Source organism: Anopheles bellator, chromosome 1 (genome assembly GCF_943735745.2).
Source record: "Anopheles bellator chromosome 1, idAnoBellAS_SP24_06.2, whole genome shotgun sequence".
Lineage (NCBI taxonomy): Eukaryota > Metazoa > Arthropoda > Insecta > Diptera > Culicidae > Anopheles > Anopheles bellator.
This window is the reverse complement of record NC_071285.1, coordinates 33,432,955-33,458,170: the sequence shown is the minus strand read 5'-3', so window position 1 is coordinate 33,458,170 and position 25,216 is coordinate 33,432,955. Positions and strand designations below refer to the sequence as shown.

The 25,216-nt window shown below is 49.3% G+C and overlaps 1 protein-coding gene across 1 annotated transcript in view; it reads left to right on the top strand.

Moving 5' to 3' along the window:
• The window catches only part of LOC131206699 (glutamate receptor 1-like), a 66,426-nt gene that overhangs the window by 33,309 nt on the left and 7,901 nt on the right, over positions 1 to 25,216 (top strand). The window contains exons 4-5 of the mRNA XM_058199370.1: positions 12,802 to 13,055; positions 24,724 to 25,110. Of these exons, the coding sequence (XP_058055353.1) occupies positions 12,802 to 13,055; positions 24,724 to 25,110 (641 nt within the window). The remainder of the gene's footprint in view (positions 1 to 12,801; positions 13,056 to 24,723; positions 25,111 to 25,216) is intronic.

Below are 25,216 nucleotides of genomic sequence, written 5' to 3'. Positions count from 1 at the left end.
CGAGGCTAACGAAGATGACATCTTAATAATGCTGTCGAGAGGACGTAAACATCGGAGATGCTCCCCGAGTACCTGTCGGCCCGGCCGGAGCGTAATAGAACGAAGAATATGGACCAGGGATTCCGGAAAATTATACCCTACGCTCGGTTTGTAGTGGGCAAAAGCGAGACGGACCAGAAAAAATAATCAGGCCAAGTCTCGGCCGGCCCGGTCTGTCGTTCCGCTCGACTGACACCGTTGATCGCAAAACGTGTGACAGTTGAAAGGAAGGCAACACGAGCGATCATACGCCACGCCAGCGGAAAGTAGATGCTCAGCACACAGCCAGGGCAACCAAATCAACCATCCAATCCAGCGTCATGTAGCAACAACCTCTCCATCAGCTTCAGCGCTTTGTGATGTTTGCCGTGATGCTCCGATGCTCTTTCTGCGCCCGAAAAAGGAAACTAAACGGGCGAAAAAGGGCGAACTAGCCTGTGGAGCGGGGCAAAAGCTTGGGAAGGCAAAACAACACACACCCACGGGGTGGGCGAAAAAATAGCGCAGCTAGAGTATTATTTGTGCAAGACAGATAACCGTCTTCAATTTGCTGCACTCGAAGCAGCACTTGCTGGCTGTCTGCTGGCCGCGCTCACCAGGGCGGTCGGGTGTGCTGTAAAGCGGTGCGTGAAAGGGGACACTCTCCTTTCAGCAGAAAATCGATTCTGAAGTGCCCAGCCCTTCCGCGAGGAGGTCCTGTGACTTCGCTATTTGCCTAAGAGCTGCCGCAACCGCAAGATGCGCGCACCGAAAATCGAGCTGCGTTAGAGTGTTTGGTCGGCGTTCTTTTTCTGCTCGCTTCTCCGGCAATCGATGTACCGAGCTCTGAGGTTGACGGTTTTATGCTCGATCCTCTCGGTTGAAATGTTTATTCGGCACGCAAAAGGACGAACGGAAAAGGCACGGTCCGCTGCTGCCGCCGCCCCCCCCCCCCGGTGCTTTGTGCGCGGAGATTGCTCTCAGGGTTATGGCGCATGTCTTGTGTTCGTGCTCTAAATCGTGCCTCGGTCATTCGGTTGGCCCTTGCTCTCCTCGAATCGGGTTAGATTCGGAATACGATTTTTGTTTTCAATCTATTGCTCGCCTTTGCTGCGGCCGGGAGCGGGTCACGGGTTCTGAGAAGGCCACCGCGGCCACCACCGCCAGGTCGCAAATATGCTGTTGTAACCACGGACGCTCCGATACGGACCGTTTTGCACTTGTTGATAGAGCTACCGAAGTGGCGTACCAATAATAGGAAAACAGTCATCGCTCAAGCGTTACTCGGCAAAGCCTTCCGTCGCACTTGCGTCGTAACTGGCTACGAAAAGCCAGGGAAAACAAACAAATGCTTCTCGGGCATGGATTGTTAATTTGTAAAGGCGCAACAAGTATTCCGTTATAAATATGCGTTCCTATGAGAATAAAAAACAAGAACAAGTATTCCGCATATCAAAGTCCTGTAAATTGAACACGGATGACTTGGCTTTGTTTGCTTTACGCTCTTTTTCGTATGCACTCCACGTTCCATTGTCAAATGCCAACCCAATCTAGGTACGGACAGGTTTATTTTCATTGTTGAGCTAATCACGTTGATGCTTGTTACCGAATACTAAAATAACGTGAAGTTATATGAAGTTATATGGAGGCAAAGCCAAGTTCATCGGAACCTATCGCGATCCAGTACCTTAGTCTTATGTCAGTCTTCTTGAACTGTAGGCTTCGCCGGTGAAAACCCGTACTTTGAGTGTACCTTCGGTGACAGTTCACTACATGGCGACCGTGACGGTTCCAATGTTTCAAAGTTGCAGGCTTGTCAGTATAAAAATCGGTCTTTTGATACGCCCATCAATGTTCTAGTTCGAAAACCAGTGGCGTACTATGTGGCTCGTGGCCCCGTCTCACTGAAACCACATATCCTCGAAGTCCATATCTTCGTACAGTCACCTTTTCTCGGCATAACGGTCTCTTGTTACGGAGCCGCCAAAAGAAAAATGTTCCTCGTCGCCGAAGAAATTTGGCTGGAAAATTAAAGTTTTCGAATCCGCACACATGTTTGACACTTGTTTGATTGTTTGATACTTGGATTGACAGGTATATTCAAAAACGGAAAAATGCCAGCCCTGTAATTTCGAAACGACGGCTTAGCACCGTATTTAATTCGGCTCGAATTTAGAGCTAGGCGTTCGGTACGTAGGACTAAAAAATTATTTGCTTTATTCTCTGCCTTTACTGGTTCAAAAAAATGAACAGTCTCGTCGTCGCCTCTCGCTGACCTTATGTTTCCTCTTTTGAACATCATACGCATTTACATTTACGCGTCTGTTAGTTGTGGAGTTTACATTCACCAAGAACCAACAATAAATAACCAAATTACTGCCAGTTATTGAAACTAGATGTGAACTATTTCGCCCACATCTCGTGCCGAGACGGTCCAAGCAAGGGTTACAGAACATTTATAATCCCAATAGTCGGATACGCATCTGAGCCATGGACTCTGTCCAAAACTGACGAACGCTCTTAGACGTGACCTCACTGTCGTGCAGCGTGTACGCCTCGCTAGACTCCCGTGGGCTGATCATGTCATGAGAACGGCGGACGACGAACCTGCCCGTGAAGTACTCTTACGCCCTCCAGAATAACACAGGCAAAGATAGGATGATGCAACTGCATCGATACGACCGCGACCTGTGGAGGGTATCCCTCCACGGTTATTATAATACATCCTATCATATCCTATATCCTATTATAATACAATCATTTTTTCTACTACCTAGAGAAGACTTCCATCTTTTTCGACGTTATACTATTGAGATGGTTCAGCATTCGGTTTCAAACGTCTTCCACGCTTTCGATGACCGAAGGGCTTGTTGAACTGCCACCGCACTTATGCGCTTATGATTTCTCCCTTTATTTTATATAAAAAGTTGTGCCTTCCTTGCCGTCTCATCAGGAATCCATCACGGGACGACGCCTCTCCCTACGGGCTCCTTTCGCCGGCGGGCTCTGATGTAATATCGGTTTCGCCCAAGAAAGTTAACTCCATTAGCTGCCCGTGGCGGCCGTGGGGATGGAAAGAATTTCATTACGGGACAGTCTTTCGCAAAACCTTTCAGCAAAGAATTTGTGCCCCCGTTTACTTACAACCGGCGGCCTTTTGCCGCCTTTCCCCGACGAAAATGGTCTTCTGTCACTATCAATCACAGTGTGGCATCGGGAGCATCCTGGGGCGGAATCCCGGTTTTGGTGACCGGTCCGGGCCTTGCTTCTGCACTGGCCCAATCAGCTAGCCATCGGGAGCCATCGGTGATACCATATTCTTTATTTAAAGAGCATCCTCAGCGCGAACCGTGGGACACGGGCTCGGTGATGGGCGTGCGCTTGGGTGCGGGTCAAAAAAGTAAACTTGTAACTTAATTAAGGCCAGCTACTTAAGACCGCTCGCCGCGAACGGTCCTTTTTACCATGCCGTCCTTTTGATCATCAGCGCAAACGAGGGCAGACGAGATCAGACACTTCCCACGGCTAGGCGGCCAGCGAGCCGGGGACACTGGCCGAGTGCCAGGTTCGGGTGCTGGGTTGCGGTTACTGTGGCCCGAAACGCCAAACAGGGAACGTTTGCATAGCCAAAGCAAACGGGCACCCGACCTCCGACGCTTGGCGCTCATCACATTACACGTGGCCGGAAAGTGGCCGTTGTTTCGATTTCGTGGAAGCGTGTAATGGCGGAAGGCCCCCAGCGCCCCATGTTGACATCACGTTCGCGTAGAACCAGGGACAAATAGTGCACGGGAACGGGTCTCCTGCCCAGGCCGAGTTTTTGCGCCAAGAGTCCGCGATCGAAAATCCCTCCTTGGAGCGTTCGTCAAGAGCTCGGCCAGAGTGGGAATATACATATGAGTACACACGAACACACGTTCGCATAACTCCCGGGGCCTCGAGTTACCGCCGGGCTTCGAGGGCTCGTTCCAATATCAAGTTCCGCCCCGAAGGCATCTCCGGCGAACGAACGGAAAGCTCTCCTCAGGACGAGCCCATCCGAGAGATCCATCACGGGCCGCCGGTGGGACTGTTTGCGTCATCTCCTACGTACTAAATATACACGGGATGGGTACGCCTCGGTGAGCATGGTTCCGATTTCCGACCGGGCCAGAGCCGGCGCGTCTTGAGTCCCGCTGATGGTCCGTTGCTAGCACAAACTTCAACTCGACGCTCGGCGCTCGAGTTTCCACTAGACCCTGGACATTCGACCTATATGCGATTTTTCAGCACGACGCGAAATACCCGGAAAAACCAGCAAGAGAGTGTGTGAGAGAGAAACAGAGGACAGAGAGCGAGAGAGCGAGAGAGCGAGAGAGCGAGAGAGAGAGAGAGCGAGAGGGAGAGGGTGGGTGTTGATTTTATGTTGACATTCTCTGTTCCCAGAGCACTCCCGCCAATGCAATAATCTGTCCGTTTTTCCGATCCGGAGCGAGAGGGTCCGGAGAGGGCGTTAAAGGTCAGGGCGTTGGGAGGGGCGCTTCCTTTCCACCCACCATTTGCTTAATCTCGGCGGTTCGGTCCCGGCGATGGAAAATGATATTATTGCGATAGCGGCGGTCGAAGACAGTAAAAGTTTTCCACCAACAAATCGTTAAAGCGAAAGGGACCCAGTCGAAGACCACCGAGCGGGGGGAGTGATTTGGAGGGGACCGTCTCCAACCCCGGGAACTCGCCAACTTCCGGGCGAATCGCAAACACAACACACATCAGCAGCATCCACCGTGTGATGGAGCGTGCGAATGGGAGAAAAAAAAGAGAAGGAAAAGTAGGCTCCACATCGCCACATCCGAAGGAAACAGATACGGATTACAAGATTTCGGTTCCCATGGTGCAACCGAGCAGAGGCGGGTCGAGGTCCAGGGGTCTGCGTATGGGTCGGTGTGCATGGCGAGCGGTGCACAGGATAACGAATCACATTTCGGGTTCGGGTTTTCCCATTTTCGACACCGAAAAAGTCAACAAACGGCTGCAAAACGGACCAAACGGGTTTCGGTGGTGCTATAACCGCATTAAACCACCCAGAGCCGGCAAAACGGAACTTGGCGCGCCAGCTTAAAGTTTTGGGCCGTGTTTGGCCGTCCCGGAAGGACGTAACGGCGATTGAACGGACAGTCACAACACCGAGATCGGCTGGACTGTGGGCGACCGTTCTGTTTTGGGCATTTTGCGTAACATTGTGGTCAGTCTGCTGGAGCTTTAACCGTCTCTTAGGAGTTTTTACTTGAGGTGTTTCAGTTATCAGATACGTTGCATGTTATTAGAAAATTCAGTAATCTTGGAAAATAGACAGTTGAGATTGATGCATGCACTCAACGAAAAATATGATAAAATGAAAAACTGCCCAAAATCCATGAAATGCCATCACATTAGAGAGCCAAAGATTTTTAAGCAGCAACAGTGCGCATTTAAATATATGAGTTTGTTTCTTTCACATCGCCTAAACTTGCAAACTAGTTTCTGTTTTGTTGGCTCAAGATCCCTCAAGACAAGTACAGTTGAAGTTAAATTTAATTAAATTACATAGTTTGACGGTTGAATTAAATTATGAAAGCTTGAAGAACCTGGATGAATGTGACACGAGTTGTTAGACAAAATCTTCCACATTGAAAGATTGTTTGACTCAGACTATTAATTCCTTTAGAAATGATTACAATTCGATATACAACGAACCAGAACCAAGTATTTGATTTGGTTGCTTGGATTCGTAAAATGCTTCACGTTCTCGCAACCTCGTGAAGCGCTTCGAGATTCAAATAAAACCTCGAGATTCGACCTCGAGAAAGTAGAAAACCGTTGACGCAGCAACCACCGGGCTGTGATCACTGATCACGTAGCCTCGCATACTGTACGGTGATCGTTCACGGTGCAAGCTATGCAACAGGATGCATAATTACATTAGGTTTTAGAAGCTCATCATACACCACATCTTCCATATCCCACCATATGTAGAGCATAACCTTTGCGTAGTATTTCGCTTTGGCTGCGATGAACCTGGTTTACCAGGCTGTACCCAAGCCTTTTTGCATTTAGGCTTCTTGTAAAAACTCCCCTTTTCATCACCAGTGACGATTCGGTACAAGAACCAGATCTGACACGTTCTCTCAGAAAGACCATGTACATCATAAACATTAATTAAAATACGATTGGTTTCGATAGCAGTTTTCTTCATATTGAAGTAACGAAGAACTACTCCCCGCAAAAACACTTCACCAGGAACAAAACTTTACATTTTCAGATGCTTAAAAAGGTGTTTACACCATTATAAAAAAAAACCTATACTGCGTTTGATGGGTAATGACCGTAGCTATCAACACATATTTCAATAAAAAAAATAGTGACATTTAGTGAATAATGCGATCTATTGTAATTAATGCGATCATGAATTAACACAAAGTTCTCATATAACAAAGTAGTTCTCTCCTGGGAACTTCCTCCGATTCCGTAGAAGTTTGCGCAGAGTATCATGGTTGGCCTAATTGAACGAAAACAAAACAGAAACCCTAACTTGTAGTTTGAGTTTAGGTATTTCGTGTGCCTCCGAGGATTTGCGTCCAAGTTGGTGCCCTGTACCAAGTCTTACAGGAATTAGTATGAACACTGTGGAGCAGCCAGAGTTCGGCGTTGCTTTTGTGGACGAAAGTAGATCTTTACCTCCCCCTTCGTTGCGTCATAATCTGCCATTCAGAGGGCCATTCCCCTCGCTCGCTTATGGTGTGGTACGGCTGATTTATATCCTTAGCCTAAAAATCGGTCTGTACGCTCTCCCGGCGTAAGGTGTGCTGTGTCGCTGGAGTGGTATTACGGTTTAACATAAATACTGTACCTAATGCTGGCGTACACGCCCGAACAATATGCCTCCCGAGCATTACACAGTCCGACACAACAGTGTCACCGGAGGATCATCGTTCCCGCCGTTGCGGGTCTGAAACTTTCGGGCGTGTACGTGTTGCACTGGGGTACACCCAGACCAGCAGACACCGGAACAGGGTGCAGGATTTCTTGCCAATGTTCTAAGCTCCCGGTCGGCTTCTGCTCAGGGCGTGTTGCGTTTTTGTGTCCACGATCCGGGGATCTGGAGTTCCTGCCAGCGATCGGTGAGGCAGAGCAAGCGAGAGAGAGAGAGAGTCGGCTAGAGACAGAGATTCTCAACATAATCTCCGGTTCCCGAATGGAAACTTCGGGGAACACTGGGAACACATTCCCCTGCCTCATCGCTCGCCATTCATCATTTTCCCACCTCTCGCTGGTCGAACGGAGATAAACCGTTTCCTTTGCCGGGCGCTGGTGAGCCATGCTGTCCTGCCCTTCCCCCGGCCGGCGCATTAAGTGCAGCGTCAGTGCAGGGCTATCAGAGTGCTATCAACTGCATTCCGACTGGTAAAATGGCTGCAACATAATACGCCTGCCATTCGGCCGTCGGGCGTCGCCGACGACGACGACGTTCGAAAAGGACACCGCATTCCCCAGATAACCCGAGGACCGGAACTGGTTCTCGGCCCGAACCGGCCCGGCTCGTCTGCCGGCCAGCAACTTTTTCGCACCTCCACCTCCCACCCGGGCACACGGTCCAGCCTCTGCCCTGCCCTCCTTTTCTGTCCCGGTCCAGAAAGGACCTTATCGTTAGCGGCTCTCGCATGATGTAATTAGTATGTGAGTGTCGTCGTTCAGGCGAATAAATAAGCTCTTCTCCGCGCTCGTCCGTTGGTTTTCGCTGACCCAAATCCGGCGCCGATTCTTCCAAGAGCAGTCTCCCCCCGCGCGGTGGCCCACGCCCAGTCTGCTGTTCACCTTCCACGTCGGAACGGCTTGATGTCCTTGTTGTTCCGCACACGCTGGGGGTGCGCTTGTTACTTCCAATGGGAATCTGAACACGGGACAAACCAGGGAGGGGCAGGGCCACATGGGGACAGGGAGAAGAAAAAGTTTTCCACAGCATTTTGCTAGTTCCCGGTTTTACTTCTCTTGCGGATGTTTGTCTCTTGCCGCTGTCGGGGCGCTTCGTGGAAATCCTGGAAGCCACCCCCCGGACGAGGCGGCGGATGCTCAGTTTGATAACATTCGTGTATCTGCACGGCCCCTATTGTCGGTACAGTTGCTGGTGAGAGCTGGGTTGGCGATGCTGGTGATGATGTCCGGCCTTTCCCGCCGGACCGACCCTCTCAGCTCAGCGGTACCGACAGCCAGCGTCGAGGTGTTAAACGAAGTGCCAAAGCTGAAAAAGTCGGATTAGGCCACGCCAAAAAACACCGCAAATCGTTTAAATGAGAGAGAGAGAATGATGTGTGAGAGAGAAAGAGACTCTTTTCCGCAAGCTGGTGGAAAGGTCCTTTTGAGGGGAACCTCTGCGGAGCTAAATTGTGTGTTCACGCATTGCAATGCTAGGAACGAAATGCTGGTTCACTGATCGCTGATGGGAAGGAGTCGCTTGTGGCACGTAACGGTGCGCGTCCTTTGGCTCAGTGCTCATGTCGCGGACTGCGTCAGCGATGAAGCTGCCTGCGGATGTGGTCAGTACAGAGAAGGCCGCGTGAAGCCCGGAAAGGCAGGAACGTGTGGGATTCTTTCACAAGCCCCTGGCACGGTGAGGTTTGAGCTTTGAGTTTCATTTATCGAATAACAACAAGCTGGGCGTGTAATGTTTTTTGTGGCGCTCGAATAACCTTCCATCGGTCTGGCTGGTAAAGTATCTTCCACAGTTTCCGTCTCAGTTTTCGTATTTGGCTCATTATTAATAGACGTGCTGGTGTCACTCCAACGACCGACCTTCAAAAGCAGGTCACCATTTTTCGAAGGCTCTCGGGACGGGCACGAAAGAGTTCGTAGTGTCAAGTACTTTCGTGCTGCGTCACCGTGAAAACTCATCAATCATAAGATCGAAGGCCATCCGACCACCGAAAAAAGAGGCACGCCAAAGTTTGGCATATCTTTGCGCGGCTTCAATTTACTACCGAAAACTTTACGCCCGTTCGCGTTGTAAGGGCGGACAAAAAATAGACAAACCGACCTCAAACCGGCACACGGCGGCGCCGGTAGCGAGAGTTTCCCATTTCCCCGATCAATATGCGCTTAATTACATCCTGCGAGAAGGGTTGACTCGCGGCGATTGTTGCGAAACCGGTTTTTGTCGCTAAAACTGATTGATATTTTAAATCATTTGTTTACCTATTGCGGGGCGCAAGGATTTCGTTTCCCTATCGTTAATGGCCGGGCCGTGGGTTTTATTTTGTTTTCACTTTCACGATAAACCCTCGTCAGATAAATAATTAGTAATCTACTTTAAGGCTTTCGGGGCTTCAAACGACCGGAAAAGGGCCAACCGACACTTGTGCGATTAGAGAACGGTGACGGCTTGTTAGTTTAAGCAATGCTGTGGAAAACAGCTCTCTCGTTCTTTTGCGATATCATTTGTACGTGTAGTTTTAATTGTGTTTTAATTTGAACCTTTTTAGAGCAACTTAAACAATATTCAGAACAATATTCAGATTACTTTTACCAAAACTCCATCATGTTACATGTGGCGCTCAGTTTTTGCAATTATTGATGGCTTTACTAAGCCATTTTTCAATTGAGCATTTTGTACATTATATAATAAAATTTCGTAATCATCTGGATATGTTAATAATTACCAAAGATGTTCTTCAAAATTTTATTTTCTGTTCCTCAAACTAAACTCATTTTGTGGCCGGGCCAAGCTATGGCATTTATGGAATCCAGCACGTATTGCTTTTACTCACCGTTTTCCAGTTGATTCGAAAAGTGTTCCTCGGAGTAGTTTAAATTCACACGACTTTTCTCATGGCTTATGATTTGATGATTTATATCATAGTGGTAGCAGAGATGGAGCAAAGGATTCCTAATCTTAGACCTTCCCACAACAAAGATGTCTGAGTGCCATACCATTCATTTTCACCTCAATTTGCCCAAGTTCTTTTAACCATAACTTTCCCAACTATATTAGCAATAAAAGTCGATCGAATATTCATTGTTGCCAATTTGCGCGCAACATGAATGGTTGCAAATGGCAAATGGGAGATGGTGATCGATGTTGTGATATAATTAATGTTTCGTAGCATTGATACACAGAAGCATGATGTCCCCGCCAAGCTTACTGTTAATGTATGGCGCAAAGGAACAAGTAGGTCATTCTCCTACTAAAAGAACGATATTATGCGATGTTTACCGTTCGTCGAGTTATCAGTTATAATAACGTGACTTCCTTTATGTTTTAATAGACAAATTACGAAGTGCTTTAGACATCGTTAGATGTCAGAAACCTTGAATTATTGTAAACCAACCGATAAAGAACGTCAAATGTGTTCTAATTAATCTAATTCACAACTCTTCTTCTATCTGCCAAATATTGTAAGAAAACAGAAGGCATGCAAGTATGCAAGTCTCTTCTATGCACGTCATCTGACGTAGTCGGCATAAAGCAGGCAATTCTGGAATTGTTTTACAAAAGGTTCCAAACCAGACCAAGCTAATTCAACTAAGAGAATGACATTTTACCATAGACTTTAAACATAGAACCCAGTTTTATCTGAGAAATAGTGCTCTGGACTGATGAATTGCTGGTAAGACTCAACCACAGTTATGAGAAGTTGAGGGCATTTATGAAGAAGAACGAGAACGAGAACATGAGGGCATTAATGAATCTAGGCGTAAAAGAGAAGAAGCCACGCAATTTAACAGCTCAATGAAACAACCGCCGAACGGTCCTGGTCTGCAGTAACGACCTGTTCATCGTTCCGTCTTGAGTCATCCCTCCACATCTTGAAGGCTCCGTCCATCTGGACGAAATAAGGAGACTTTGCGTACTGGTTCGTATTCCGCCATTCTTATGACATGACCAGCCCACCTGACTCTGGCGAGACGTATGCGCTGCACGACAGTGCGGTCATCGAATTGTGCGTACAGCTTGCTCGGGGCCAAATCTGAGCAGCTTCCAATCTGTCAAACAATAATTCCTGAAGACTACATGACAAAACTACGCCGTTTGTCCGAGTACATTCAGAATGCATTGCGACAAATAAACTTTGTTTCACGTCACGATTGATCGATGTTTTTATTAAATTTGGCTCGTATTTCATCAAGCTCGAATGAAAATGAAAATGATGAAATACGTATTAAACTCGTATTTCATAAAGTCTTTCATTTGATTGCACTTTGATTCACTGGCCACTGTAATTCACCAAGTATCACTTACGGAACAACGCCGACCAGTAAAACTCAGTCAGAGTTAAAAACAGAGATTTTGGAAAACCCATTCGTTGGAATCACACGGGAATCGGGCCGATCGGGAAATTCGGCAAAAAGGGGAGTTTATGTGCTTAAAGCGCGACATTAAGGTCCCGTCGCAACTGCAACGCCATGCTGCATGCGGGGACGGGGCCATTTCGGAGGAACCACTCCCCGCCCAAAAGACCTTAAAGCCCGTTGGCCGCGACGGATTAAAGTTTGTCGCCGGGACCCGCATGAGCCTGCGGGCCGTCGCCGTGCGCCGCCAGCCGGAAATCAACAAATTTTCATTTACTCCACAAACCCATTATCAACCGCACACATACAGTGCACCCGCACATTACACGCCGTTTGCCCTCGCTTCGCCGCGCCCCGGTGGGGAAACTTTTAATTCAATTTAATTTAATTTATTTCATTTTGTGTCGTGCACTAATATTACGTATGGATGTGTTTGTGTTACTTCCGCTCGGTGCACCGCTCGCCCGCTCCCCTTGACCGGCGCGACGCGGGCGAATGGCAGGCGAAGGCGGCGTGGCGCAGTACGTTCTTTGCTTACTGCCGCGTCTAGTGGCTTCTTCCGATCGCGGCCGCCCACCGTGGCCCCCTTTTCCCGGCGTTTTTCTTCTTTTCCGCCGCACCGCACGACGCTAATGCTTCCGCGACGCTTCCCCGGCCAACCTCGGCCCCCGGGCCCGAGAAAGTGTGTGGAAACACGTAGGAGCAAAGTTTACTCAGCGCTGTACAAAATCTTCCCAGGACACGCTTGAGCGCACGACGACCTGGGACCTGGGACCTGGGTCCCGGACCCCCCGGAGGGCACGGATTCTTTTCTGGCCCGGTTTCTCTCGCTCTCTTTCTCTCTCTCTTGCTGCCTCTCTTCGTGTGTGCGTTTTGTCTTTATCTCGCCTTGGAGAACGGTCGTAACTTGCCCGGCCCGGTGCCGTCTTAATAGCTTTGGCGATAATAGCCAGAATCAACGGCACACCATCGCCGTGAGCGGACCACCACTGCTCCGGCCGTCTTCCGAGGGCCACACTGGCACTGCTCCATTCACACAGAGAGCCGCACCCGGGCCGGTCGTCCCGGGGATTTTGCCCGAGATTTCTTTTTGCCTCTTCAAGGCCGTGCCGCTTCAAGCGCTCGGGGCGACTTTGCGCGGCGCATCCGGTTCCGGGCTCCACGGTTCCTGCAGGTCCTGGTGTTCCTCCTCGCCGGGCGGGCGGTCCTTAACTCAATACAATCTACCCGCTGTACGTATGCCAATTTTCATTTGTCACTGTTCCCCCGACGGGAGGGCCGGCCGGTAAGCCCCCGGGCGCGCCCGGCTAAGCCCCACGGAGCGGTCCTGGAGAGGACACTTTTACCTTTACACTTGTCAATTAGCATCAGCCTTTAGCGTGCCCGGGGCGTTGAAGTGGGATCTCGCAGCCCGGCAGTGGGCATTGATTGTGCATCTTGTGCTTACGCTGGCCGCTCTTCTTCTTTCTGTTCCACCACCACCAGGGTTGCTGCGGTTGCAGCAGATCTACCAGGGGCTGCGGCCCGGCAACGAGACCTTCCACGTCGAGACGGTGAAGCGGATAGCGAACGTGAGTGACGCGATCGAGTTTCTGCGCACCATCGAGGAGCTGAACCGCTGGTCCCGGAAGCACATCGTGCTCGACTGCACCACCGAGCTGGCCAAGGACATCGTGGTCAGCCACGTCCGCGACATTACGCTCGGCAAGCGCACCTACCACTATCTGCTGAGTGGGTTGGTAAGTCCTCTTTCGCTGTTTTTTCCCCCATTTCGCCGCCCTCGCGCCCTGGAATGGTCGACCGGAAATGCCGGAGGGGGGCCCCCGGGTGCCTGGTCCCGAAGGGCAGCATTTGCATAAGAATGGAAGTGCCTGGAAAGCGCGTACGACGCGCCCGACACATCGATGCGCCACTGACAGGTTTGTTATTTGGAATTAATAATGGAAGGCGGTGATTAGTTCCGGCCACCGTCCGCCAGAGGGCCAGAGGGTCCCGGGTGGGCCCATTGCCGTTTATAGTGCAGCAGTAAATTAATCCCCCGCACAGCCGTCGACGCCGGTCCGGTTGGCAATCTGGAACTGCTCTATCTTGGGCCCGGGCCCGGCCATTTCAAGCCCTGGCAATGGCGACGCTGCTTCACTCGGTTTTTATGCCACTTGAGCAGTCAGCGAGCGGCGAATATGCATCCCCTGGATGCCATCAAAATCAAATGTAATGCCCCCGATTTTCACGCCCGATGACGTCACCACCGGAGGGAAAAGAAGCTAGAGCGGACCGGGGCCGGGGAAAAGAATCCGACCGACCGGGCGGAGCGCACAAGTGTCAGGGGTTCGGGGTTAGTGATTCCGGTTACCGGTTCACCCACTGGCCGGCTTCCTCCGGCTCCTTGGAACCACTTTGGGGTCGCTGCTTAACATTGCATGAAATTGCCAACCATTCGGTGGAAAATTTGTATGTGAGTTGCCGCCCACACGTGGCCGTGTAGGTGTGTGCGACGAGTTGTGGTGTTGTTTGTGGCGCAATAGTTGGCATCTTGATTGCGCTTTCCGAAGAGAGGGCCAACAATCTCACCACCAGCAGCGGCGCGCACCGTCACCGAGTGTAATGGGTTTTCCCTGGCCCGGGGCCTGGGCTAGGGTGGGTTGTTGGTCGAATGTTGCTAATTTGCAACACAAAACACCATTCTCCTAGCTCACAAGCCCAAGGATCCGGAAGCACCGTTCGGCGATGGGGTGGCTCTGGAGCGGCTTGTCGTTCGGAAGATTACCCATTAAACGGTGCCACGCACCGTCTCTCTATGTGTGGCAGCGATGAGCATGCCAATCACAAACACACACAAACGCGATGGACACGTGGAAGTTGTGATTGGCCAGTGACCATAAACACTCCCTCGAAGACTCTCGGGAGACCCGGACCGGGCATCGGCGGAGGTGGAAAATCAGAAAGTCGACCGCAAAACTTAAGCTTAAACACCTGAATGGGAGCCTATTATGATTCTCAAACTCGTTTACGGAATTCACTCAAACGTTCATTTGAGTTCATTTTGCTATCGCGGCAGTCGATCGACTTTCCGTAACGGAAAGAACGAACTTTCCATAACGGGAGCTTTCAACTGGATGAACTTTTCTCGATCTTTCGAGTACTCACGGCATTACGGTTTTCAATCGGTTACTCGAATTTGACAAACGGATTTCCGTTAACTTTTTGCTACGGAAAGAGCCGTTCTGTTAAGATGTCTTTGATTTTATCAATTAGTTTGTATTGTTTTTGCTGCGCCGTGCAAAGATAATGATATTTTCAAAGATAGCATATATTTTTGGGATGAAAAATTCAATTTGTAAAATTTACATCGCAATCTTTCTGAATCTTTGCATTTTCAATTTCTTCACTATCACTATCGCTATCGAAAACGTAATACGCGGAAATCGTCTAAAATTTTTAGAAATATAATAGCAAGAATCGCACGCACATCTGAACTGATATCTGTGTATTTGTATCTGTGTGTGCAATGTTTAGAAAAAATGCAGCAGAACGACAGTTCGTACTCAAAGAGCTTGACAAGCTTTCACATTTAAGCTTTTTAGCCCATTTTAACACATTTAGCAGTCGGAGCTTTTCTAATTGAAAACCGTGATCCCGGCAAACTAGTACGACAATCGAGTACGAAAACTTCATTCGATTCGAGTTTGGTAATAGGGGGGAAAGTCTGACCTGCTGCATCCACACGGAGTTGTGGTTGTTGTTGCCATAACGCATACCGTTCATTAGTAGCGAGCCCTTTCGTGATGACGCACGGTGACGTTACATGCTACTGTGACCTACAAATAACGGGATATCAAGAACTCTTCTAAACTCATTGAATCCCCCTTACAGAAACCCACCTCCTGTAGGATGCAGTTTTCAAAACATGATTGATTGATTGAAACATGATTGAACATGACTGATTTTTTATCACGTCGAATTTGTGGAGAAATGATCATAAAACGATCACGAAAATGTGATGCAAAAACGTCACGATTTCGGCAAACTCCTGTTCTTTCTAGTGCTTGCTCGTGGAAGGGGTTCTGCAACATTTTCACCCTTTTGGTAGCAGAAATGCATTCATTTCGCACACCAAATAGAATGGAACTGCTTAACGTTCTCCGTTTACAAAAGGACCCGTATCTTAAACACTACTTAGTATTTTAACATTTGCTTTGACAAAGATGGTGGTGCCAGTGATGCCAACTTGCAAATAAAAACATTAACGGCGGTTTTGCACCGGATCAAATCAGGCTCAAATTTAGAGGTAAGCGTTCAGTACGTAGGACTTAAAAATTACTTGCTTTATTTTCTGCCTTTACTGGTTCGAAATAATGAACTGCCCCGGCGTCACCGCTCGCTGACCTTATATTTCCTTTTTTGAACATCGCCTGACACTCCCGCGGAGATGTTTCTGTGGCTGTCAGAACATTACTGGGGTGCCACACGAAACGTAAATCGAAGCGTAAAAATGTCCAATCGTTTACGCTTCGTATGGCAGCAAAAATGTAAAACCGAAATGACAAACGTGTTTACATTCGTGTTTTTGGTGCGGGAAAATAGAAATTGAAGAGGTAAATTGATTTCTGAATATTTTTTTTTGTTTTTTAGATTTTGTTGCTGTAAGAGCAAATAAGAGCTTTTTTGTTAGAGCAAATAAGTTTTGACAGAGGCGCAGTAGTTTGGCATTAATCTGAAATGCCAAAAACATTACGTTACGCTTCGTCTGGCCTTAGCTTTATGCGTTTGTTTGTAACACTATGGGAATCACAAACGAGTTCCCGTCAAAATTCATTCAAATCAAAATTCCCGTCACTTTTTGGCCACAGTAGTATGCGTGTGTCTTAGTGGCCACTGGCGGACTCCACGGTAATTGCGCATGTCGCAGGTCCGTAGTGGCCATTGTTCAAGGTGCCGGACTCGCCGGAGGAGCCACACACTTCCCATTGTGCTGCACTCCCGGGGGCGGGATGGATTGCGACGGTCACTGAGTAAGCACGAACCGGAGCGCATCGATGTGTACCGACACCGGTACGCACCGACACCAGTGCGAGGTGCGACCGTAAAGTAAACCGGGTCCCGGTCCTTCCCCGAAGCGGTGCCGCCCGCCGTACCAGCTCCCGCAGGACCTCGCCGGCGGAAGCTGCTCAGGGTGTAGGGTATAATACCATCGTCCCGGCGGGGTGCCCCAGGACTTTGTCCCTACTTGTGTTCATTAAAACTTGAGAGCACCGCAATCATGGACGTGTACGGGGATCATACGAGCCCACGACCGCGCTACCGACCGCAAGAGGGCCAACCGGATGCTGCTCGGTTCATATTTAATATTTCAATTAGAGCGTATCATAATTTACGGGCCCGGCGTACCAGCCCACGGCGCAGCACCGAGCCGGGCCCGGATCGCCCCATTGGGTTCACTGGAATGGGCTTATTTATGCCTCTTTCCCGTCCACACCCGTTCCCGAGGGAGCCCGGCCGAGAGAGATAAGTACGCACACACCGGGAAGCGCCCAAGAAACGGCATGGAATGTCAGCAGCCGCCGGCCGGCTGACCCAGCTAAGGATGAGCCAGCGAAAACACGCTGTAAGCGACGTGTTCGGCGCCATTCGACGGCATCCTGCGAACCGACCGACCGACCGGGATTTGCTGGCTTCGGCTTCGTCAGCGTACGTCAACGTTTTACCTTCACCGGAGGAGGCTGAAGGCAGCGATAGAAATAAAGAAGGAAAAAACCCTGTGAGAACCTGTGGTGTGGTGGAGGCTCTCCTTATGCCCGGCACCCGGCTTCCGTAGCCGAAGGGGTTCCAATCTGTCTCGTGCAGCAGCAGCAGCAGCAGCAGCTTGTGGCACTTATTTTTAGCTCCCAGCAGAAGTGGAGCATGCAAAGCAGTGGCTGCTCATTCACAGGAGTGTCGCCACCCCGCCGCTGCCGCCACCCCCTCGAAAAGGACAGTCGGCGGGAGATAAAGGCCGCTGCTGGTCGGCCGGGACGGGTGCCCACAAGATGGAAACATAATTCCGACATTCATCCCCTCAACTCGGGCTCTACACCTCGTCGGCCCTCGATGCCTATTGACCATGGCTATGCACGGGACAGGGGCAGGGCGGGACGTGGCGTGGCGTTGTGTGAGGGACTGGTTCATTAGCAAATTACTTTCAATTCCTGCTAAATACACACACATGCAATATTAGCACTCAAATCCTCTTAATCCGCTCTGGCGGGAGTGAGGGGCACTGTCCGCTTTATGTTGTCCGGGCGGGGCATAGCATTGATGCTGGCTCCTTTGTGCTGAGAACACGGGCGTTGATTCCAGTAAAAATGCTGGAAGTAATAAATCCATGTTTCACACGGCAAGAGAAGTGCCCGGCATGAGACGGATGGCCGCGCGGTCAATTGGGACAGCAGATTGAATATGTAAAGAAGTCAGGATCGGACCAACATTTGCCCAGGATAACAAGGGGTCCGCATTTTCCACCGTCTCCAAGTCCGAAGGTTGGCTCCGAAGGAGGTACCCAATTACTTCCGGCCGACGCCGCGGCCGAGCATTTGTTCGGTGAAAGCATCCTTCAAAGTGCGTGCGTGTGCGTGGTACATCCTCTGTATCAGAGGTCTGAGGCAAACTTCCTTCTCTAGGACACCCTTGCTTTGGCCCGGTAAGGATTGAAAACAAAGGGGTAGCAGTGACCAGGGCCAGGTCAGGAAGATGAAACAAATTGTATTTTACTCCACTCTGCCGAAATGTCTATTTGCATTCCACTGCAAAAAGCGACAGGGAATAGGTCCCGGACGGTTCCGGAGGTTAACGTGGGAAGCAGCGGGTAAGTGAGTGGGCCGCGTGCCAAGCGTTCCAAGCGTTCGGTTGCCATCTGATCCCAATTCGGTTGCCATCTGATCCCGTGGCCCGTGGCCCGGACTTGTGTACCGCAATTGATTCGTGTTATGGTCGGAGTTTGTGGGCTCTCACCGCAGCACGGGTTGGTGAGGAAGCGCGCGCACACGCAGCAGGCGGCTGCGGTCGCCAGGCGACCGAAACGCAACGTGTTCGCAATCATTGCCGTGTCGGGGAGCGGAGCGTGGTTCGATCGAAAACGTCGACCGGATGTGGCCAAGACGTTGACGGCTGTTGTTGTTGTTGCTGTTGCTGTGGTCGCACCGGTCGTTGCGTCTGCAACAGCTGCTGCAGTCGTTGCCTACGCAAGCCGATGGTGGGCTGCTCGGAAGGGTGAAGGGGGCTAACAAGCAGCATAACCATCAGTCAAGCCAAGTTCGGGCCGGCTAGCCCGGGGCGTTGATGCTTGGCCACTGCTCCTTTCTGATAAGGCTTCGCTTCGACCGCCCTGAATCGCCTCCGGTGCAGGAATGCTGCTAATTGCTTCATACATAACATACCGCACGAACCTCACACAGTCCCTCCCAAGGAAGCATTGTTACTGTTGGCATCCGAACCGGGAATTCGTGTGGTTCACTTCTGACAACGAAGGCGCGTAAGGCGATCGCTCGAATGGAAGAAATTCGTTTTGTCGCTTGAAATAACGTTCATGGTTGAGGTTTCCACCCCACAAACGCACACACCGGTGCACAGGGAAGCCATCGCAGGAGGCGTGCGCCATGTTGCACAGCACAATTACTGGTTGGGTCGCCAAGGGACGGCTGCGGCTGCTGAGACGCTCCAAACAGGAGTCACAACAGGCAATGTCACGCAATGCTTTCCGGTTGCTGCGCGATCATGTTGACTAACCCTCGGCGGCGTCCCGTTGGGAGAGGGCGCACCGCCGACCGGAGCCACCTTCCGCTTGACAAATTCGAGCAAATTGAAAGCTTACCCCAGTGCACCGGAGGGCTTTGGAAACCACATTAAAGCATAGGTTCTTCAGCTGCTGCCGCCGCGCACCACGACACGGCGCCTCGTACCGAAACGACCGTTAGTGTGTGGCAAATAGTGCATTACGGTGAAGAGCTGCACGGGCGACGGCACAATTAACGGGATACCTCAGGGGGCATCACAGTTTTGATGGAGGCGCCCGGTGCCCCGTTCGGGGCAGGTCTCAAACCGAGAACGTTCTGCTGGGCTGGGCGTGAGAGAAAAAGTTCGCGTTCAGGCTTTCCGAAACTATGGGCTCCCATACAAACGCAACGTAACGTAACGTCCCATATGTAACGTCTCATACGTAACGTCCCATTCCAACGTTTTCGAGCAAATCGAAGCAAATTCGGTAGGCGGGGGTTTAGAGGTGGGGGAATGCTCTGGTGAATGTTTGAAACCCCTCCCCTCTTTACAAAGGGGGGCTTCCATACAAAATCTAAGTTCGTTTCAGTTAAACTCGGATAATTTTCAAGCAATTTGAGCCGAATCCAGCTGGTGCGAGTTTTGACATGTATCCAACGAGAAGCGGGAAAGGAAGGCGATCGGACGTCATCTGGAAGTCCGATCCTCTGAAACGCCGGATAGTCGAGAAATGAGAATGAAATGAGGCGTGTCGAAGCTCGCCGGGACCTGCTAGTATATTTAACACTAGATATACCACACCAGTCTTTTTGATTGGTCGGGCAGTTTGAATTGCAAATTTCCAGTACATATAATTTGTTTTCCCCGAAATGATGTCATGACTTTTAATAGCTCCAAGTAAAGAATACATTTCATAAATAATTTCTTTTTATATATGTTAGTAAAAAAATTCGGATTCGCTTTAGTTAACAGTTTGAGAAATTTTTTTTCAAAATAGTCAAAACTGCTTCAAACCGGGAGCTTATATTACCGTGGTTTGGTATGGTTTTCCGCATTTAGGAAAAGATGAGGCTCGAAGTGCCTCAACGCTCCTAAGCGAATTTGTGGTAATGAAACTTCTTGAACCGTATACCATGAAGGGAAGAACTGTAACAACCGATAATTTCTTTACAAGTATTCCTTTGGCAATAGGGCTAAGATCTGAAAATACTTCTTTGGTTGGAACTATACGCGCAAAAAAAGGGGAACTGCCGAAAAGTTGCAAACTGTAAAAAGACAGCATGGCACGTTTCTCAATGTTGTTATACACTGCTTATAAGAGCAAACCAAAAAAGAAAGTGCTTATACTAAGTACAAGACATAAGCATGTAAAAATTGATAAAGCTTCTAAGAAATTACCTGAAACTGTATCATTTTATAATGGAACCAAATACATGTCAAAATTCGCACCAAGTGGGTTTAGCTCAAACAACTTGAAAACTGTACGAATTTTTCTGAGATTCACCCAGATTTTGTATGGAAGCCCCCCTTTGTAAAGAGGGGAGGGGTTTCAAACATTCACCAGAACATTTCCCCACCCCTAAAACCCCCGCCTGCCGCATTTGGTTCGATTTGCTCGAAAACGTTTGTATGGGGCGTTACGTATGAGACGTTACGTTACGTTACGTTTGTATGGGAGCCCCCTCTATCCGGAGGTGTGGGAGGGTCAAACTTTTCTATTCGCAATCCGGGGTCACAAAACTACGCTGTGCAAAATTTCACGCGGATTGGTTCAGTAGTTTTGGAGAAAATGCGGTACACATACACACTAATATATAAATTATCCAACAAAGTGATAAAAATTAAGTGTGTTGTTATATAAAAATATATACAAATCCATTTATCGTTTACAATTATCAGTACTAAACTTGTTTTATCATTTCTATAGAGTGAATAAACACTTGAAGTCATAATAAGCAATTTTTCACATGACCAGTCATTGTGACTGGTCTGGTATAAATAGGTATATTGAAAACGGTGGTATAAATAATGTTAAGAATAATAAATTTTAATCATAATATATGTAAGGGTGATGGTGCGATCACCGCAGGTGAGAGCAACGGTAGGTCGTAGAAGAGAGAGTAGGTGATTGGGTGAGAGCGGTTTCTGATTTGATATTTTTGATATTTTTATATTTGAATTAATTTTTGTGGTTTTTATTCGACAATTGTTGCCCAAATACAGCAACAAAACGATGTGCAATGTGTGATCGAGCGTTGTGAAAAATCAGTTAATTCTGCCTTTTATCCCTTTCTGCTCGTTCTAAGTTTGCTTAAACGCATTAATTGTTGTCGATGGAATTCTCTATCAATAATTTCGTCATCAGTGACGATTCGGTACAGGAAGCTCTATCTTCTCTGCGATACAAGCAGTAATTCGCAAATGGTTTCTTTTCTTTCAAAGTGGAAGCCAATAAGACATTTTTCTAATCATTTCCATGGCACTCAGGCGTTTGGAAAATGTCGTGCGGGCAACTCCTAACATTTATCCGAACTTATTCGAAAGCTCTTTTTGGATCTGACATGCATCCTGATCGTGCAATGCCATTTCTTCATTGTCAAACTTTTCGTCTGTCCAGGTCGCACTCAATTTGAACAGAGCTTTCTCATGTAGTCAAATGCTCATGTAACATAAAGCCAACACGTTCTTTTCATATCTTTATAATGTCAGTTAACTCACGCAAATTCATTTTTCGATAATTCAAATTTGTAGATTTTTTCAAGCCTTTGCGTTGCGTTGGGGTATTTTATCCCATCAAGAGGCAGTGTAAAATTTAAACACGAAGTTGTTAATTTCGTGTTTGTTTTAAATAACAAAAGCAACTTTAAAGGCGTTTTTTGAAGGTTGTTAGTTATGTTAGTAATGAAAAAGCGCTGAATGCAGTATGTCTAGTGCCATCTCCTTATTCGGGCCGAGACTTTTCAGCTCTTGTGTTACGCTGTTCATCAGCAGCCTATGCCAAAGGCTGTCAACACCTCTGGACATCAAAGTACTAGTCAAAGTAGTGGTCTTGCTCCAACGGTTGGAGACTTTGTTATGAGTTACGATATAAAAGGTTTTTGCTAAAGTAAATAGGGAGCGATTTCGGGACCATTAAACATGAAACCTTATCCGATTACTGTTCGGTAAGAAAGGAAATAAAGATAAAAATCTAGTTTAAAGCTAAGCTTTACAACATTCCAAAAATAATACCGTTTATATCGCATGACGGTTCAGATGCTTTTTGGCTAACACAAACTATTTGGTTTAACTACGGAGTTAAACATTTCGAAAATGGTCCAGTTACGTGGTGATTGTTACAAGCTTTGCCAGCTTGTACTGCATTTAACAACGACGATGGTATGACATTGGTCGTCAATTGTTTAGCGAACAATCTAGAAAATGGTTGATGGATTATTCCAGCATACTCTTGTTACGATAGCACACCGTATGGGCGTATGCAGATTGCCACAACATATTTACGAGCCACGTTTCCGGCCATTGCAGTAAAAGAACGGAAAACGGGGAAGCCTTCCGGGGAAGTTTTATGTTTCACTTTGGCAATGTTTTCTAGTTGCTTTTCCGGTTCTTTTTTAGCTTACGAAATCACTCTATTATGCTGTGTGGTGCCGGATATATCCGGACGACGGGGCTCTCCGGCCCCGAGTTTGAGGCCGACCTTTGGAGTCTTTGCTTCCCGCGCGTTAGCATCCGTAATATCCGTTTGCTAACTGCTCCGGAAGCCTCCATCGGGAGATTACATTTCGTACCTTTAAACGAAGGCCATCGCCGCTCTCCCGCGGAACCATTGGGCCCCTGGCGCCTCCTGTGCCTCGCGTGCACCCAAAAACTTCTATAAACAAAATCAAAATGAAAGCAGCGCAAAAGAAAATGGCTCCGAACGGCGCCCTACGAGCCAGCCGGGTCGCCATTCGGTGGTACTATTTTTCGCCGGATCGGTTCCCCGGGACATCGATACATCAGCGGGCGGGCGGGCGGTGCCCGTTACCCGTAAACCGTTACCGAAACGACCATTAGTAACAACCTTCGGCCGACCGACCCGTCTCGTTGATCATGTACCGTTTATCTTGTATGCTTATTCCATTTATCACTTACCATCTTATCTAACTTTTACGGCTCCTCGCTTTTTATCGTTTCACCGCCCGAGTTTGGCCCCCGAAACACTTTGGCCGGGCCATCGATTCGTCGACAGCACGAACACCCCAAACAACCCCCCCTCACCCAAACTGGCCACCGTCGGTGATGGCCGAACTGATTGGAATATCGTATTTCAACCGACCTCGACACGAGCGAGCCCATTCCCATGGCCACCAAGGGCCAGGTTCAGGCTGGGTCCCGCGTTCATCCCGGATCCGGAAGCAGCCGATGGCCGGTGCGCGCACGTTCGTCGGAAATGCTAGGCAACCAAGGGGCGCCCCCCGTCCCGACGCAGGAGGTCGCTTACACCAATTTAATACCGATCCGGGAAGTGTGTCGGGGATCGGTGCGAGGAGATGCTGATACGGCCACTAGTCAATAGATATGATTTAACATAAATAGACTGGCTTCACCCCCACCGAGCTCACAGCGGGCACCCGTCGGTTCGGGTGTCCTGGCGACTCGGGAGCTGACGGGAGCTACTACCACAGGACGCATCACCCAGCGGATGCTTCATATTTAGCAAGTCACATCCGAAGTTTGCTCTATCTATTATCTTTGGCCATACAAAACACACACCACCACAAGCAGCCAGAGCGTTGTATGCACACGTTCCCCGGAATGGGCCATGGTCGGCGAAGTGGAGCATTCCTATGCATAACTATGATTGCGATGCTCGCCGGTAGAGACCGGCCGGCGATCTGACCCACCACCCGTCAGCTTCTGGCCCAACGATCCGAACGTGATTGAGTAGGTCGGCGGACCGGCGCGGAGGACCGGGAAGACCCATCTCCAGTAACGGAACTTATCCGAAAGCTCTCGGCGCTGATGTAATACATCGGATGGCTAGTCACCGGGGCTGAAAATGCTCCGCTTTTCCGAGATTTTCTTCCTTTTTCTGCCGTGCCAAGTGATTGAAGCTGGACCATCGTTAGAACGAAGCACCACACACGTATTGATCATATTCCGGTATTGGGTGGTACGTTGGTACAAGTATGCTTTATGTCGGGACCTCTCGGGCTGTCGAAGAAGCAGGTCGCCCCACCATCACAAGGGTCGCCGCCTGCCCACTAACCATCTGGAATTCGGCGAATTGGGTATTTCCCAAATTGAAAACATCAACCTTCGAGCAACAGGGCCACACAGAGAGAGAGAGACTCATCGGCGGCTTTTTTGGGAATGTTTTGAACGTTTCATTCCTTCACCGCAAAAAAACGGGGCTTTAAATGTTACTCTCTACTCTGTGTCGCTCGTGGGCCTACTCAGTGAACGGGGTTGCCAGGGGTAACGTCTCGCAATCAACCACACACCACTTAGCACGGCGCGTGTTTTTGAGTTATCATTTTTCAGCATTTCGCTCGGCTGTTCTGGCTGATCAATCACTAACAATCTGTGCTTTCTGTTTCTCTCTCTCTCCCGGTCGTATCCTGCTCAACTGGCCGACCTTTGAACTGCGGACCCAAAATCGGAAACACCATCAAGGTGATGGATGATCGGTGGGAAAGTGAAGTTATCGAGTATGGGGCCATCAACATCACCGGCTTCCGGATCGTCGACACGAGTAAGAAGTACGTGAAGGAGTTCCTGGACGGGTGGAAGCGGCTCGATCCGACCACGTCGCAGGGCGCCGGGAAGGAGCTGATCTCGGCCCAGGCCGCCCTCATGTACGACGCGGTGTTCGTGCTGGTGGAAGCGTTCGCCAAGATCATGCGCAAGAAGCCGGACCAGTTCCGGGCGTACACCATGCGCAACCGGGGCCAACCGTTCAACCTGCCCACCAACGGGACCCGCACACTCGACTGCAACACCTCCAAGGGCTGGGTGACCCCCTGGGAGCATGGCGATAAAATTTCGCGCTACCTGCGCAAGGTAAGGCCCCGCTGTTGGTCGATAAATTGTCCAAAGTTTTGCCCTCTTTTCTGCCATTTGCTTGCTTGCTGTGTCCGAGATTGTATTACGCAGGGCAGGGGGGGGG